At 48.6% G+C, this 17,210-nt stretch overlaps 1 protein-coding gene across 2 annotated transcripts in view; it reads right to left on the bottom strand.

Moving 5' to 3' along the window:
- Positions 1-4,403: 4,403 nt before the first annotated feature.
- The window catches only part of DPYSL2 (dihydropyrimidinase like 2), a 133,086-nt gene continuing 120,279 nt past the window's right edge, over positions 4,404-17,210 (bottom strand). For both annotated transcript variants that reach the window (XM_043561272.1, XM_043561280.1), the window contains exons 11-14: positions 14,817-14,987; positions 9,859-10,038; positions 8,858-9,023; positions 4,404-7,503 (exon numbers count right to left, since the gene is read on the bottom strand). In XM_043561272.1, the coding sequence (XP_043417207.1) occupies positions 7,412-7,503; positions 8,858-9,023; positions 9,859-10,038; positions 14,817-14,987 (609 nt within the window). In that variant the 3' untranslated portion in view covers positions 4,404-7,411. The remainder of the gene's footprint in view (positions 7,504-8,857; positions 9,024-9,858; positions 10,039-14,816; positions 14,988-17,210) is intronic.

Here is a 17,210-nt window from a genome sequence, read left to right on the forward strand (position 1 = left end):
TCTTCAATAAATCAGAAGTATCTCTGAGTCAGCAGATTACAGGAGCAAGAGGGGTGTGAGAGCAGCAGAGCCGAACGGCAGAGGATGAAGTATAGAGGCTTGAGCAACACGTCAACCCCCTGCCGCGCTGGACGATGTGGGGAGTGAGATACAGAGAAACTTCCGCTTGAGAAGACGAAGGATGAAATTTCGTCCTTAGAAGAGGGAACCAGGTTTTCTTTTAAAGCAAACATGTAGGGGAGACTGTTTAGTGAAGACGGCAGTGTACGGAATTATATGAGTGAGTTTGTTGGTCAGGAAACACATAGGTAGAGTGGGAGTGGAGGTTTGGTCAAGGGGAAGAAGCACAGAAGAAGGCAGATGCCCAGGACCGCTTTTGGGTGGCAACTGAGAAAACAATGGAAGACCGGATGGTCCCCTGTTGCGCACTGGTCCCTGGGCTTCCTAGAATCCAGCCACGCCCGGGAGTTGGGGGCCGGCAGCTGGGGGTGGGCCATGAATTCCCATTCCTCATGCTCTGGCGCGAAGCATGGACTCCTAGGAGCAACTAAACAGCATTCAGGAGATTCTTCACCTGGAGGCAGTTGTCCTCGTCCTTTGGAGCTGGGGCTCTGGATCAGGACAGAGTGGTGCAGGGGCTGCTGGCGGTCAGGGCTGCTATGGTTGGGAACCCGGAGCTGGGTTTGTTCAATAGGTACAATTTGAGGACACGGGTCCAAGGAAATTGAGGGAACTGAGAGAGTTCAGATGCCTGCCATGGGGTCCTGGTGGGTTGCTAGGGGGCAGGCTAATGGCCAGAGGACAACCAAGTCATGAGGCTGAAGGTTTATGATGGCAAAAGATGGGTGTAGTGGGGTAGGGACGCTGGTCAGAGAGTGGGAGATACAGCTGGAAGCCTATCTGCCTATATCTAGGCAGGACACCCAGAGTCCATCCCAGCAGACAGCTAGCACTCCTCTTTGTTCTCTTGAGAAACAAGGCTGTCTTTGGCGACCTTCTGTGCTTTCCACCCAATGCTGAAGTAGGTAAGAAAGATCAAAGATGTTTGTCGCCAGCAGAGGGAGTGCAACACCACAGCGAAGCAGGCTTGTAATAGGCTTATTGTGTACTCAGAGGCCTTTTCAACTGCGGAGGAATAAAAATGGCGCCCGTTTGGAGTGATAGGAAAAATCAAGAATGGTCCATTCCGCCAGAAATGGAAAGCCTCAGTGTAAAGTCCACTGTTCATCTAGCCTTCTCTGAAGAGGGGTTAACTTTTAAGAGCTGTGGACAGCGTGCAATACATTCTCCCCTCCTGCCTGCTTCTTCCCTGAGGCATCTACACTTGGGTCCCATGGAGGGTCCCTGGTGTCCCCACAGTTGTGAGATAAGGCTGAAAACTGCTGGTCCCCAGCAAGGTCATCGCTGGAAGTGTACAGGCCACATCTCTCTGACCTCCACCCCATGCCCATCCACACAGCAGGTTTCCGGATGGTTCTGTGTTGTGGGATGAAGTTTATCAGGATGAGGACTGTGTAACTATGGCACAAAGCTTAGCTGCCAAAATTAATCATATAAATAATCTCGATGTAATACATTATTTGAACCATAAGGCTTTATGTGCTATAGCGTTTGGTCTTCCACCCTCCCGAAGTTCCTTCCATGAGCCCCTCACGTTATGTCCAGTCCTTCGAGGCCCCAAGCCCTGAGTGGAGGCCACACTCCTCACTGCCCCTGCCCACCCCCAGCCTCACTGTACCAGCCCTCTCCTGACATCACATCTTCATGTAACGACAATGCACTTATGCGTCTAGGTCCCTTTGCTCCTTCTCAAGGTATTTTCAAGGCATTATTTTTCCTTTCGAGATCCGTATAAAAATTAACTATATAGATACATTTGTGTGTGTGCACGATTTGTAATTTTTCACCAAATCACTTCTGTATAAAACTCCGTGCACTCAAATTATTATTGTTTTCCTTTACACTTGGTGCCCTTCCCTAAACCATTTTTCTCCTAGCTCTGTATAGGACCCGCACGTCTCCAAATCTGGGTTGGCTGCGTGAGATCATCGTGCTGTTTTTTTTGCCAATCTCTCGCTTGTCCACGATTTCCCTCCGTGAGTCTGCCTAAGTGCCTGCAGTCTGATTTTCCGCGACCTGCCCCCTTCTCTTTTCCCCACGCGCTTCTACGCAGGAACTTTGTCAACGAAATAGCAAAATAATAGTGATGAAGAACACGGGCACTGGCCCCAGACCGAATGGGTCCAAAACCCAGCTCTGAGCAAGTTGTTTATAACTCTCTCTGCTTCTGTCTCATCGTCTGTGTGAGAGCAAAAATAATGGTGCCTTCCTCTGGGCTGCTGCAAAGGCTAACTGTGCTAACACGTGAAATGTCGTTAGAGCAGTGCCTGGCCCGTGATAGTCAATGCTAGCTTACTATCAGTGTGACCTTAGCTAACAGATTGTTTTGTTTAACAATCGACACCATCTCTGATGTGTCCTAGATCTACGATCTCTGCACTCAACTGCAGACCTTTGTCGCCATTACTCTTCATCAGCTAATCTATTTCTATTTCAGGACAGACGCTTACGACACCGTTTCCAACAGCTTCCTATTGCTTCTTCGCAATCCTCTGCTCTGCGCCGTATCTGATTTATGGCTTGTCCTTTCTGAGTTGTTCCTAAGCCGGGAGTTACGTTGAGCAGATGACATCATCTCGGTCTTGAGGAAAGGGTAAGGCCCACAGAAGCTTTCCAGAAGATGCGCACCTCACCAGTAGCATCATCAAAACTTATCCCCGTCTCAGTTGAGGAGAAAGGAATAGGTCTGCTTTTTCTTCCAGAATACGTGTGCGATAGAAACTTGCCAGAAAATAGAACTTTCACTTCATGGCAACACAGGACAGAAACACTTCCTGAAGCATATGCATTCCACTTGCTTTTTCTAGATGCTTTAAAATCTGTCTCTGGTGGGGCACCTGGGTGGCTCAGCCAGCTAAGCATCTGCTTCTTGGTTTCGGCTCAGGTCATGATCTCAGTTTGTGGGTTTCAAGCCCCACGTCTGGTTCTGTGCCCTGGGGCAGAGCCTGCTTGGGATTTTCTCTCTCTCTCTGCTACTCCCCTGCTCTGTCTCCCTCTCAAAATAAATAAACTTTGAAAAAATTTTAAAAATATTTTTATTTTTCCTTTCCTTTCCTGCTCTCTGTAGAGCACCCGCTCTCCAGCCGTCCTGCAATTCCTTGCTCGTATGGATCCAAGCCTCCTCCCCGAACCTACTTGGGCCTCTCCAGCCAGTGCGGACAGCCTTAGGCTGGTTGTTTGCTAGGGGTTGGGAGGCACTGGGTGTCCACAGGAACCGGGGTGTCCACAGGCATGAGCATGGGCTATGGGCCTGGGACATCTGTTCTTATCAAAGGTCCTATAAACACTTGGGTGAGCCTTCTCGTCCCCCCCATCCTGGGCAGACTCGATGCTCTGGCACTGCACACAGCAAACACACTAGAAGGGTCAACCCTGGACACGCGACACTGGGCAGAGGGGTCCCCATGATTGCCAGCAGCCCGGAGGATGGGGAATCTCTGTTGTTCTTCTAAGGACTAAAGGATCTTCTGGCCATATTTCTCTTTTTCGCATCTTGTTGCCGGAACACTCAGAGCTCCCCCTTCCAAGGTGACGACCTCATGACAGGTGGGTGGTAGTAACCCCACTCAGGCCTTATCTGGTGTTTTCCTCCTCTTACTTTCCCTTCCTTCAAACACTGTGGCTAATCAAGCTTTGGTATAGTGCATGTATTTTGGTGAACCGCCTCGCATCCTCTTTGGACAGGGCTGGATAGAAAACAGAGAAAAGAAGAGACCTGTCCTCGCAGGATGGGCCTGGGGGGCCCCAAGCACACACCCTCTTCAGTGTCTTCAGAACCAATATACCAGTGCCAGTTACAAGATAACTGTAGGAAGAAAGCAGCCAGGCCGCCCGCTCTCCCCTCCCCATCCCCCCTCCCCCCACTCCCCCACCCCGGTCAATTCTTGGCACCTGCTTTGCGGTGGACGAACGTGTACTTTGCATCCCGCTTTCCTGCAAGCTCTTCGACTGAGCTTTGGATGCAAAGGCAACGCACCCTAGTCTCTTCCACGCCTCCTTGCAGCTTGAGGGTTTTCCAGGGTGAACCAACTACATGGGCAAGAGAGCCCATGGGGCACCACACCCACCTCTAGGGTCCTCCCCAGATTCCGACTCCCCAACTTGCGTTTGCCACTTCATTCCGGAGGATCTCGTGCCCTCTCTGGGGCGGAGTCTAGCCAACTAAACTGGTAGGGTCACCAAAGTAAGGCCAAAGACGCCTCTGAAGGCCTCCGGAAGGGAAGGCTGCTGGAGGGCAGAGCCGAGCAGCTGCCTCCTTGAACATCTCAACACAGACACACCCCTGAAACAACCACATTTTGCTTTATTAGGCGTTCCATGGTAATATAACACAGAGTTCTTAAGGAATAATAAACACGAGACTTTTTTTTTTTTAACCATAATTATTTTGCCATTAAGACAGTGGTTACAAAAAAAAAAAAAAAAAAAAAGGTACTCTCCTGGCTACACACATTATCGGCTTCAGCACTGAAAGTTCCTCCACTCATGGGTCACAATCACAATTTCAAGGATTAAAAACCATCTATGTATTAAGTCCTACACTGTTTTAGAGCATCAAGTCACTGCAGTTATTCAGTTCGGAGACACTGTCCATTTATTTTCGCATTTACATATGACATTCATTTAACAGACACACAAAGCAAGCCAACAGATAAACATGCTTCCACAGCCTGCAGACATCTTCAGGTTTTAAGCGGCTTCGAGAAAACAATCAAAATAACCAAAATCGCCATGACCTGGTACAGGAAAAACAGGAAGACCCAAGTGAATACTAAAAGAGCTGCAAGTGTTTCTTAGAATGGAAACCAAAAAAAAAAAAAAAAAAAAAAAAAAATCCGACTTGTTCAAATTTCCTCTAAGTGCAGGTGAGATTAAAAAAAAAAAAAGCAAATATATTAACCAATTATTCTTTCAAAGTGCAGTTTCCTTTTAAAATAACAAATAAACAACGACGACGACGAGAAACTATACCCCCCCAGCAGAACCCCCCAAGGCAAAACGTGTGGGGACACCAGCGTAATGAGGGAACGACCGGCCTTTTTTGTGTTATGCTTTACAAAAGCAGATTTGGTTTGATCAAAGCCTGCAAACGTTGAGTGTCGCTTAAGAGAACCTGTAAACGCGATCGGGAAGGAAACGCAACACAAAACAGCAAAGACAGGGATGGGCACGAAGGCAGCTGGAAGGAAGGGTCGCTGAGAAAAGGCAGGGACGCGGACGCGAGGTCACCTGCGCACGCTGCAGGGGGCGGGGAGGGGCACGTTTGACTTGCAAGGTTTTCTCCCCACAAGGGCTCTGACGGGGATGCTAGCCTCTCATTCAACAGATTCTTCCCCTTGCAAAGGAAGGTGCACTTGAAGTCAAATCTCCCCAGGATTATCCGAGTTTAGTAGGCTTCCCTGTACAGTAGCTCCCCCTTATCTGTGGGCTTGCTTTTCAAGGTGTCAGGAATTCGGGCTCAACCGAAGGCCAGAAGCAGGTGATCCTCCCTCTGATGTCCCGTCCAAAGGTCAGTAGCAGCCTGACGCTCCGTCACACGGCCTACGTCCTTCACGTCCCTTCATCTCCTCACATCATTACAAGAAGGGTGAGTACAGTGTAATAAGGTATTTTCCGAAACAGAGACCACAGTCACAGAACTTTTATTAGAGTATAGTGTTACAATGATTCTATTATTAGTTGTTGTTGTTAACCTCTTACTGTGCCTAATTTATAAATTAAACTTTCTCACAAGCATGTATGGGGGGGGAAAACATAATATATATATAAAGCTCAGTACTATTCGCGATTTCAGGTATCCACTGGGGGTCTTGGAATGTATCCCCTGTGTAGAAGCGTGGGACTACTGTATTGCATGGTATCTTCCAGAAGAACTGAACAGGAAAAAATAATATTTTTTGCCCCAGAGCGAGAAGCCCCAGTGTTCTCTGGAATCCCAAAAGATACTTCGCTGGGAACCAGCAGGTCCCAGGGTCAGACCCTCAGCAGCTCAACACGTCTGAGCCGGTGGCTGGCTTGGGGGTGATCTGCTCACTTGGGTCATGGGGCTCGATTTACAGATTTGGCCGTGTCTTTCTTTCTTTAGCTAGTTAGCATCGCATGGAGGAAAAACTTACGTCCTAAAGCCTCAGGTTTCTTCAACCTCTCATTACTGTCTGAGGTTCTATTCTGAGCCCCCAGGGGAGAATGTGGGGTAGCTCAGCCCTTCGCTGCACCTAGAAGCATCCCGAACTCAAACGCATATCCTGGCGGTGGCGGGTGGGTAGCACCAGTCGTTTATGGACTAGGACAGCATATTACTATGGCTGCAATGACAAAACCCTTCTAGGCAGGTTCTGATGACCACCGCAAAACAGTAGATCTGGTCATTTGAAAAGACGACGGGGGATGGAGAGAAAAACATGGTCTCAGAGACAAGGGCTGGAGGAAACACAAAGAAAGAGACGTAAAAATAGTCATGAGCAAAAAAGCTACAGAGGGGGAGCACGAGAGAGAGACAGAGAGGGAAAGAGAGCAGAAAAGACGCTAAGGAAGAAGAGAATCCTCAAAAAAATGTAATCTGCAGCAAAAGCTAGGCCAAAAAGAAAACCTGCCTTTTTCAACAGTTGACCCAGAAGACTATGGAATGCAATGTCGACATTTTGGAGCCTCTCAGGGGGGATATGCGGAGTTTGCCAACCACCCTGAAGAGCTCGATGGTTACATAATTGCATCATTAGGATGTCCAGTTCAAACCCCTTGTATTAATATTGAATTAGGCTCCCCAATTTAGTATTTAAAAAAAAAAAAAAGACAAACAACAACGCTCTCCCCCCTCCCCCACCCACCCTCTCCCCCAGCCCCACAAAGAAAACTTTAAAAATTTAAAAAGAAAAAAAGGCAGCTCTGGGCAATTCACTTTATCTTCCCTCCCTCCCCCCCCCCTCGCCCCCCCAACGAAAAGGAAGATGAGAACAAGTACAACAGAGCTTGGAGATGAAAAACGCCCTCGTTGTGATTCGCTTTGTGTCACATGTCTGAGTGTTGGGTGCGGTTCCGTGTATGGGGTTGGTGGGCAGACTTGGGTGTGATATTCGTAGATGTACGGGGAAGTGGGTGAGCAAAATCAGTGACTCCGGGTGAGGGACGGAGTGCAGGGCCCGAGAGGGAGCCCCATGAACTGGCTGCCCCACAGTAACTATCACAGGCTCTTAAAAAAAAAAAAAAAAAAAAAAAAAAAAAAGGAAGGAAGAAGTCTCAGAATGTCCTCAGGTGTCCCATCCCCATCCCCAAGGAAGTTGCGGCCGGACCTCTAGCCCAGGCTGGTGATGTTGGCACGGCCACCAGGGGGAGCCACAATGCGCTGGGTGGTGCGGCGGGGAATGTTGTCGTCAATCTGAGCACCTGGAGAGGAGACAGGGACAAGGGGCTGCGGTCAGGGTCAGAAACAGTCCCACCAACGGTTCCTGCTTCACGGTTCCTGCTTCACGCCTGAACAGCACAGCCCAGGAGAAAAAGGGCCCGGCCCGTACTTGCAGTAAACTACATATAAAAGAACACTCAGCTGTTGATTGACTGAGACTACATCCTGCCCCTAATCTCATTAGGCAAATTAAGTGTGGCTTTTCTGAAGGTTTCGAGAGCCTTCTCCCTGGCTTTTTATTCCCCTAACTCTGTACCTCTGCTGTAATGTGCTTCCTGAGATGGGAATGGCCTGGTGAGATAAAATAGAAACATTGGGGCGCCTGGGTGGCTCAGTCGGTTAAGCGTCCGACTTTGGCTCAGGTCATGATCTCGCGGTCTGTGGGTTCGAGCCCCACGTCGGGCTCTGTGCTGACAGCTCAGAGCCTGGAGCCTGCTTCGGATTCTGTGTCTCCCTCTCTCTCTGCCCCTCCCCTGCTTGTGTTCTGTCTCTCTCTCTCAAAAATAAATAAATGTAAAAAAAAAAAAAAAAAGAAATGTTATTATGCCCGTTTCGCTTTCTGAGAAAACTAGTAAGGTTGGTTATTTTTTAAACTTTTGAAAACTGGTAAACCATTTAATGGCATACACAGTGACTCTGAAAACCAGCACTACCCGACAAGAAAAAAAAATCTACCGAATTACCTGTTTCTTTAGCATGCCATAGCATAGAGATCTGAATACTTATCTGGGGCTCAGGGAGCTTGAAAGGTGGAAGGTTTCTAGCCGTGGGCCAAAGGGAGGCGCTGGAAGTTTCAAGTAGGAAACTTCCTGAACATCTGGACCTCTTCCTCTCACCTTCCCTGACATCATTCGCTTTCCCCGAACTAACGACTGTTATATTAACGACTATGTATATTAACTCATTTAATCCCCAGCCCCATGAGGCAGCTACAACTCTTACGCCCATTCTCCAGATGAGGGGCCCGAGGCACGGCTGCATCTGGCTACAAAGTGAAGCGATTCAAACTCCAGAATGGTACCAGCTGAACTATGAGAATACACTGTACACGTGGGGGCGAAGGGAGTTCCAAAATACCACAACACCCTCGGGATGGACACGAGACTCTGGAGAAATGTCCTCTTAATACACTGGGTTATATGTACAGAGAGTGTATGCATCAGGACACAGGTGACAGAAACTCATGTGAAGATTCTGAAACGCATCTGGCCATTTCATGTAAGTTACACCTCCGGGGATATTAGTGTTTCTCACCCACATCATTCTGGATTCTAGACTCGCTTGCTCCACTAACGTGGCCCTGCAGAACAGGGCCCCGACACGCCATAACCGTACCAGACAAGCTGAATCCAGACTGGTGCAGGTTCCGGACAGGAGGGGCCTGCTGCTTGGCAGGAGATGTCTTGGCCGAGGAGGCTGGGGTGACTGTCTTGGGCGTCACGGACACCTCGCACACGGGTCCGTCGTACAGGCCGCGGGGAACCCCTCTCAGTTCTGCCAGCTGCAAAACACAAGGGCCCGTTAACTCGGCCCACATTCACAGAGGACATCTCCCCCGCACCTCTCCTAAGAGGGAAGGAACAGCAGTCGGGACGGGCCTGTGAGATGTGCGGACGGAGGGCTCCCCTGACGGGCACGTATGGCAGGGACAGAGGTCAGCGAGGAGCCAGCACCCACGGCTCCAGGCCAAAGCTCCCCCAAGGGGGACCGTGCGTAGCTGGTTACTCCACAAAAACCGATTAACGTTTCTTACCATTTTTTCCCCAGGAACTTTAACTCACACCCAAGGCAGAACCCCTAAGCATGTTGTAAAGAGGATGTGCTCTCTTAGTTAAGATCTGGCCCCCAACTTCCTTTTCAATCTCACCCTCCCTTGAATTCCCTCGCAGCTCCATCCATTCCCCGCCTCACCGTCCCCAAGCACCGGCGCTGTACGATGCCCTGGATACACTGTACATTTTCCATGCTCATGACATTCCAATTCCCTTGTCTCCCTTCTTTGACTTGTCAAACTCCTACTTAACCTTCCAAACCCAACTCAAAATGCCCTCTCCCCATGACACTTTCCCCCATGACTCCGCAGCAGTGGCTGCCTCCTCTGAACCTCACTACTCATCACAGCACATACCACATCATACTTGATTCTGGCTGGCTTAGACATTCCTGACTCATGCGCTGGTATTCCGAACTCCAGAAATAAAAACATCATGCTTCCCTTTATCCCTGAACCATCCCCTCCCCCGCACCCATCTTGATATTCTAACTCGAAGTGTAAGCACTTTTGGAATCGAACTTAACCCATAATAAAAACAATTCGTAAGATCAGAGCTACTCACTCTGCTCCTCGCCTTGATACGCTTGTAAACAAAATCAGGGAAGGGCTTCCGGGGGATGTAGCGCCCAGAGCCTTCGGTGACATGAAGGGTGCCATCCTCCAGGACGATCTTCCCCTGGCTGATGACCACCAGTGGAGAGCCACGGCACTCCATGCCTTCAAAGATGTTGTACTCAAGAGACTAGGGAGAGAGAGCGCATAAGCTTTAGCAGACTGCCTGTCGTCCTGGCGAGGTTCAACCAGTCTGGGGGCGCCCCCTGCTCCGTATCACGCAGATGAAAGAAAGGCCCAGAGATGAAGTCCTGTCCCGACTGGCCACCCCAGCAGGCACTCAACCTGTCTTGATTTCCCTGTCTAGAATATGGAATAATCTTTCCCTACTTCTCAAAACTTTGGGGGAAAAAACAGCTGGAACAGAAAAACCGTATGGAAAAGCGTGAAGGTTTGCAAATGCTACACTAACGTAAAGAAAACGATTCCTTGCATTAGCAGCGGCTCTGTCCTCACGGACTCAAGCCCCAATCAGGTTAAAACCCAAAGGCTTTCTCTGACCAAGTTGCAAATTTCACTTTGAGATGAGCATCCATGAGCCGGCTTTCCCGGTTTTCCAATCTGTCAGGGATGTGGTTACACTGCGGTCCCTGAACGAAAAGACCGTGGCAACTCGGGCCATGCCTTCAATAACACGTTTGAAGTCTAGCTAACTTCTAGCTAACTTGCTGCGATCCTTCTAGCTTCAAGTGTTGCAGTGACCTCTCCGTGTGTCCTCCTGGAAAATACGCAGGAACCTGACGTGCATGTGAGTTTGTTCTTGCAGAACAAGGCAACGGAAAAGGGGAGGCACTACTCTTACGTGTCACAGTCCCATCCCGTGGCTTCGGCTCACCCACTGCTACTTATCCACAATGCCCCGCGCTTCTTCCTGCCTGCCCCGTGCATCAGTACAAATGGCCGTGGCCGGAGAATCAACAGGCAGTTCTCACCTCAAAAAGCAGCCCGGCCTTCTAGAGAAGTCGGACCAGGTTATCAGCACTAAAGGAGTCAGTCTGTGAACAGAGAGCGGTCACAGGACACTGCAGTTCAGGAGAACGTTTCTGTTTGGCACAGTGGCCAGGCAGTGCGGGGAAGCGCCCGGCTGCCCTAACAGCTCACGTTCAGTGTCAAAATGCAGGGGTGTTGACTGAAAACTGCAAGGAAGGGGGCGCCTGGGTGGCTTGGTGGCTTAAGTGTCCCTCTGTTGGTTTTGGCTCAGGTCATGATCTCACATTTCATGGATTCGAGCCTCATGTCCGACTCTGTGCTGACAGTGTGGAGCCTGCTTGGGATTCTCTCTCTGCCTCTCTCTCTCTCTCTCTCTCTCAAAATCAATAAATACTTATTTAAAAATATATATATTAAAAAACAACAACAACAAAACCCTGCAACGAAGGGCTGTCAGCACTGCTCTGAGACTCCCGTGGAAGGAATCCCGTGGAAGCTACCCAAGAAATAAGGCAGAGGCACCTGGGGGATGGGGAGGGGGCTCCACACATGCATTCCGGGACCAAAGTGTGTGCCCCAAGCCTAAGACTGCCTTCCATCCCTGAAATCAGTATCAGCAACAGAGCTGTGCAACCTGTCGATGGCCTCGATGGAACTGGGCTCTTCCAGCAGGATCCTTGCTTTCCCCCCTGGCCCGGGAGATCACCCCACTGGGGCCATTTTACATTCAGCGCTCAGCCTGACATTCTCCTAGACCACGCCGGCGACAGGAACTCGGACCACCAGCTTGCCGGAGCACCAGCCTTCAGCTCATCTTCTCAGCGGACGCTTTTGCCTGCCAAAGTTGAGGCACGCCAGATTCTCTGCTCCCCCCTTTCTCCACGGCGGATCCAGCTCTCGCCCAACCTAGGCGACGCACAGGCCAGCCCTCAGTAGCACAGTGTATCTGCAGAGGGGCCTCGTGTTACACGCCTCGTCTTGGCGTGTTTTCTCTCACAGCGGTACGTAAACTCAGGGAATCCCTCCAAATCGGAGGCATCTTAGACTGGGTGCAGTCCAGGCCCTGTGTGTGGGAACTCTGAGCAGGGTCGCTTGAATCCTGCCTCAGAACTCGTGTCTTCATCTGCCTCTCTCCCAGGGCTTTCGTGACGGTGACCGCACACAAGGAACCTATGTGCATAGATCATGTTGTCAGAATCCTATTGTCTCTGAACTGACCTCTGACGGGGTGTGCATCACCATCTGAGGGCATTAAGCCCTACCTCTTCCGGGTCACTCCGCAGCTAAGTGTCTACACTCTAACAAGCTCCTCTTCTGCCTTACCGAAAGACTGGGGACAGCTCTGGACACGGGGCCATCCATCCGCCCTGGGTTCGGATCCCAGTTCTGCCACACACCAGCTGTGTGACTCTGGACAAGCCCCTTACACTCCTGAGATTCAGCTCCTCGCCGACCGGGGACAAAACCTGCCTCGCAGCACTGGCACCAAGATTCGGTGAAATAAAATGAACAAAAGCATCTAGCACGTTACTTGGCACAGACCGGGAATTTAGGAAATGTTCACTCCTCCACGGCCTGGTTTTTTTTTTTTTGTTTTTTTTTTTGTCCTTTCCCAATAAGATGGCAAGCTCTTCAGTTTCAAAGCCATCATGAGACGCATACACTGAGTTTAACTGCCTGTAAATGACTGATCACAAATGCCTAGAAAGGCTTTCGGCTGTCTCTCATTTTCGCAAGATGGAAAGAACCAGCCCCCTGACTCTAAATGACTTAACATGAACAAGCCCAATGGTTCAGATCACAGCTTAGGGGATACAGAAACTACCCTCTGTCAAACCACGAGGCAGGGAGGCTTCGCTGTTCACCAGGTAGAGACATTTTTAACCCACATCCACCCTGGCTCCCTAAAATAACTCATCTGGCTGGATGCCTGAAAAATCCAAGCAGAGGCTTAGCAACAGGGCTCTCAATGATAGTTAGCTAAATGCTCCAAATTAAAGCTAATTAGCCCAGTGGTATGAAACACTGTATTACATAGGGAAAGCCTCTCATTTGTATTTTCCTGGATGATTAAGGCTGCACAGATGTGCTTAGTATGGGCCCTGAATCAGGTGAGGACAGAAAAGAGGCGTTTTTCTTACGTGGGGTTGTCTGGAGGTAAAGGCAGGCCAGTGCTGTTGCTCTGGAAAAGCGAATGTGTGAATGGCAGAAATCTGTCTTCTCGATTTTTCACATCCCCTCTTCTGCCAGGTGAAGGGCTCCAAGTGCAAACTCCCTAACTAGGTCATCTGCAGCTTAAATAATGAGTCCAGTTCACCCTCTATCACCTCTGCGGAAGGGACTGCCAAGGAGGAGAAGCATTTCCTCCATCGAAGCCTGACCAAGAGGCTGTACATGCAGTCTGGTAGGGAAGAACCCTGGACAATTTTGGCTTCTAATTCTGGCTCTACCACAAAATAGCTATGTAACGTCAGACTGGTCACTTACGCTCTCAAACCCTCCATTTACTTATCTTCCCAATTGGGGTAATGGTGCCACCCCTACATTGAGAAGGCCGGATGAAAAGTAAATGGGACTGTGACGTTCATGAGTAAGAATAGCTAGGTTCACTGGGCAGGACCCCAGGAGCTCTGCCTGCAGAGGCCATTCTGGACCCCCAAGATGTTGTGATCTAAGTTACAAGTAGGTGTGGCTATAAGGCTATGCTGGGAAGCTAAGCCAGCCAATGGGGAAGGAGGAAAAAAGTCAACTCTACACATTGAGAACTGAGCAACCTTCCCAAAAGACATCCACCATCCAGGCACCTACAGGTGTCCACAGAAGCTAGAGGTGAGCCCCGTAGCCCAAGCACCTCTGTCCAAACAGGAGAGGCTTGGGATAGAGCAAAAGGCCCAGAGCTGTCCTAGAGAGACCCCTGAAGCCCACCCCGGATCTGCCATGGCACCTGGGGGAGGTGTCAGTATTTGCTGGCCCAGGCTATGTGGGGTGGACCGTCTAGAATCAGATTCCCTATGTGCCCAGCTTTCATTTTGATTTTTACGTAGAATATCCTTTTCATTCATTAAGATTTCTTAATGAATTCCTAAGAGTTTCTGACATAAAACACTTGTGTCCTATGCCCATTTCTTTTCCCTTTGTGTATTTTCTTTCAATATTTAATACACACACACACACACACACACACACACACACACACACAGTTTTTTCTATGAAGAACTGAAGGTATCTCACAGCTCTAATGCCACTGACCTCGCAAAATCACAGGACAGTCAGAGACTTTGTCTAAACCCCTTCAGGTCCACTGCGGAGCCTGAGACATGACATGAAGTCCCTTACCTAATGTCTAATTAATAACACAGGGCATCCTCAAGCTCTGCGGTGTAGACCAAGAAGCAAGAGATACCCTAAACTACAGATCCTAAAATCATGATCAGAATACTGCTGGAGATAGTTCTTCTATTTGGGAAGAAGTCAAAGTGAATGAATTCCTTTAGGACAAGAGCACCTGTCACTTAGGTTTCTGTCCAACAACACTGAAAAGCAGTGGCTTAAAAGAATCAAACTGTGCATCTCAGGGTGGACATCTGAATGTTTGACGTAGGTCCCTCGTGGTAAGCACTGCCACGAGAGGTGTTGTATCCAACCACTGCACTCATGGGATGGTGCCTGACTTCCAGAAGCTTCTGATGTCCTGGCATGACTTTAGAGGCTTTGGAGGTCTACAGACAAAGACCTCCATCTATAAAGAGTCCATGGGACTGCAAAATGGTGATAAGAGTAACAGTCTTACTGATCTCACCAAAGATAAGGAGATGGCTATTCTCAACAAATTGCAAGTTATACTATACCCCAGGAAATGTGTAATATATCTTGTGGCTCATTCATATTACATCAAGTTCTTTCTGGGGACTCTCCCTCCCTCAGTCTCTGTGACTACAATTCATTCAGATTGGGTCCATGCAGTATAACAGGACTTACACTGTTGTGGGTCTTGGCAGAGATGGTTTTAACGCTGTCGGGGTCCCAGATGACCAGGTCAGCATCGGATCCCACAGCAATGCGGCCTTTCCGGGGGTACAGGTTGAAGACTTTGGCTGCATTGGTGCTGGTCACGGCCACAAACTGGTTCTCATCCATCTTTCCCGTGACCTGAGAAGCACAGCACATACATGCACACACACCAAATGCAGGTTACAGAGTTGAAAGGAGCAATGTGACTTCGCAGAAAAAAAAAAAAAAAAAGGAACACGCTTTGGATATACACCACAACTTAGACGAGCATAAAGGGCATTGTGCTGAAAGAACCAACCTCAAAAGGCCACAAGCCCTATGATTTTATTTGTATCCCATTCTGAAAATAAAAAAGTTACAGAGATGGAAGACAGACGAGGGACGAGGTGAAGATTCCTCCAGGGGCCAGGGTGGCTATCACAGGGCAACACATAGAGGGTGTTTGTGGTGATGGGGGAAGTCTGGGTCTTGGTTTTGGGTGGTGGTTACATGAACCTACATATGACAACATGACAGAACCACACACACACACACACACACACACTGTGTCGCTGTCAATGTGTGGGCTTTGATAAGGTGCCATAATCACTTGTTGGTAAAAATGGAGGAAGAGCACACAGGACCCATCTCTCTGTTCTGTCTTTGTTAACTGCCTCTGAATCTATAATTATTTGATAGTGAAAAGTTAAAAAAAAAAAATTCTAAAGGGGCTACAATGCCTCTTCAGGAAGGATCACTTCGGGGAGCCTGGGTGGCTCAGTCAGTTAAGCGTCCAACTCTTGATCAATCTCAGCTCAGGTCATAATCCCACAGCTCGTGAGTTCGAGCCCCACGTCAGGCTCTGTGCCGACAGCGTGGAGTCTACTTGGGATTCTCAATCTCTCTCTCTCTCTCTCTCTCTCTCTCTCAAAATAAACAAACATTTAAAAAAAAAAAAAAAAAGGAAACAACATTTGGCCTCAATGACTGTCCTTTTCAAAACTACAAGTCCAGGCTCAGGCTTGCGGTCTAGCCAACCCAGAGGTCCCAGCGCCCGGTCGGGGCACCGCACCCGTGTCATGCTGTAGGTGCTGATCAGTTTCCTCACGCCCTGCCCTGCAGTTTCTCATCCCTACCCCTTAAGTTCCTCTTCCCTTTCAACGCAGATCAGAGGAAATGACTGCCTGTCTCTGAGTTAGGGAAGCCACTCTAAAGCTAGGAGAAAAACGAGCCAAGGAAATGAGCAGGTATTAAGAGAGAGGAAAATACAAATGGCCAAGAAGCACATGAAAAAAAAACTTCACTTTAATCAGTCACTGAAGAGATTAAACGTAAAACAAATTCACCCCTCAGATGGTCAAAGTTCTATTTTTTGATGACAATACCAGTTGGGGCCTGGTAGAAGAAAACGGCACACACGGCTGGCAGCATACAAGTTGGTGTAATCTTTGTGGAAAGAACTTTGACGACACATAGCAAAAGCCTTAAAGATATACACACCCTTTGGCCCAGGAAATAGCACTTCTAGAAATTTCTCCTACAAGCACCATTAAAGGTCTATCTAAGAAGGTGTTTACAACATGTTCATCCCAGTAAAAAAAAAAAAAAAAAAAAAAAAAAATCAAAAACAGCATCGGGCACCTGGTGACTCAGTCAGTTAAGCGTCCGACTCTTGATTTCGGCTCAGGTCATGATCTCACGGTTCGGGCGACTGAGCCGTGCATCAGTCTCTGTGCTGACAGCATGGAGCCTGTTTGGGATTCTCTCTCTCCCTCTCTGCCCCTCCCCTGCTCTCTCTCTCTCTCAAAAATGGATAAACTTATATAAATGTTCAAAGAATTACAAATGAATTACTGTCCAGCATTAAGATGGAATCTTTTGCTACTAATGACCAAGTTTTTCTAAGTATATTTAAGGATGCGAGGACATTTTCATAACATACTGTTTTAAAACAAGCCACAAAACAGTATATATGATGCCCGTGTTACCTACACTCTCACACACATATATCGGATACACACGGGTACTCTTGCACTGGCAGAAACTGAAAGGACATTTGCCAAAATCTTAATTGCAGTTATCTGAAAGGGATTTTTACTTATTTCCTTATTCTTTTTGGAATAAGGATATATGGTGTCCATACTCGAAACAAATCATTAAGAAACAGAAAAACCTGTTCTGTTGCTATGCTTTCAAACACTGAAAATGAAAAAGCCCAAAGACTCCTGAGAGGTCAGTGTATGTTCAAAGCAGGCCTGCCAGAAGCCTGGAGTGGGCAGAAATGCTAACCCTAGAGAGCCCTACTAGACAGTTTTAAGGAAATTATGTCCATTTCCCAGAGTAGAAGACTGACTGAGACGGTCACCGGGTTGCTAAGGAAGT

The sequence above is a fragment of the Prionailurus bengalensis genome, chromosome B1 (genome assembly GCF_016509475.1).
Source record: "Prionailurus bengalensis isolate Pbe53 chromosome B1, Fcat_Pben_1.1_paternal_pri, whole genome shotgun sequence".
Taxonomy (NCBI): Eukaryota; Metazoa; Chordata; class Mammalia; order Carnivora; family Felidae; genus Prionailurus; species Prionailurus bengalensis.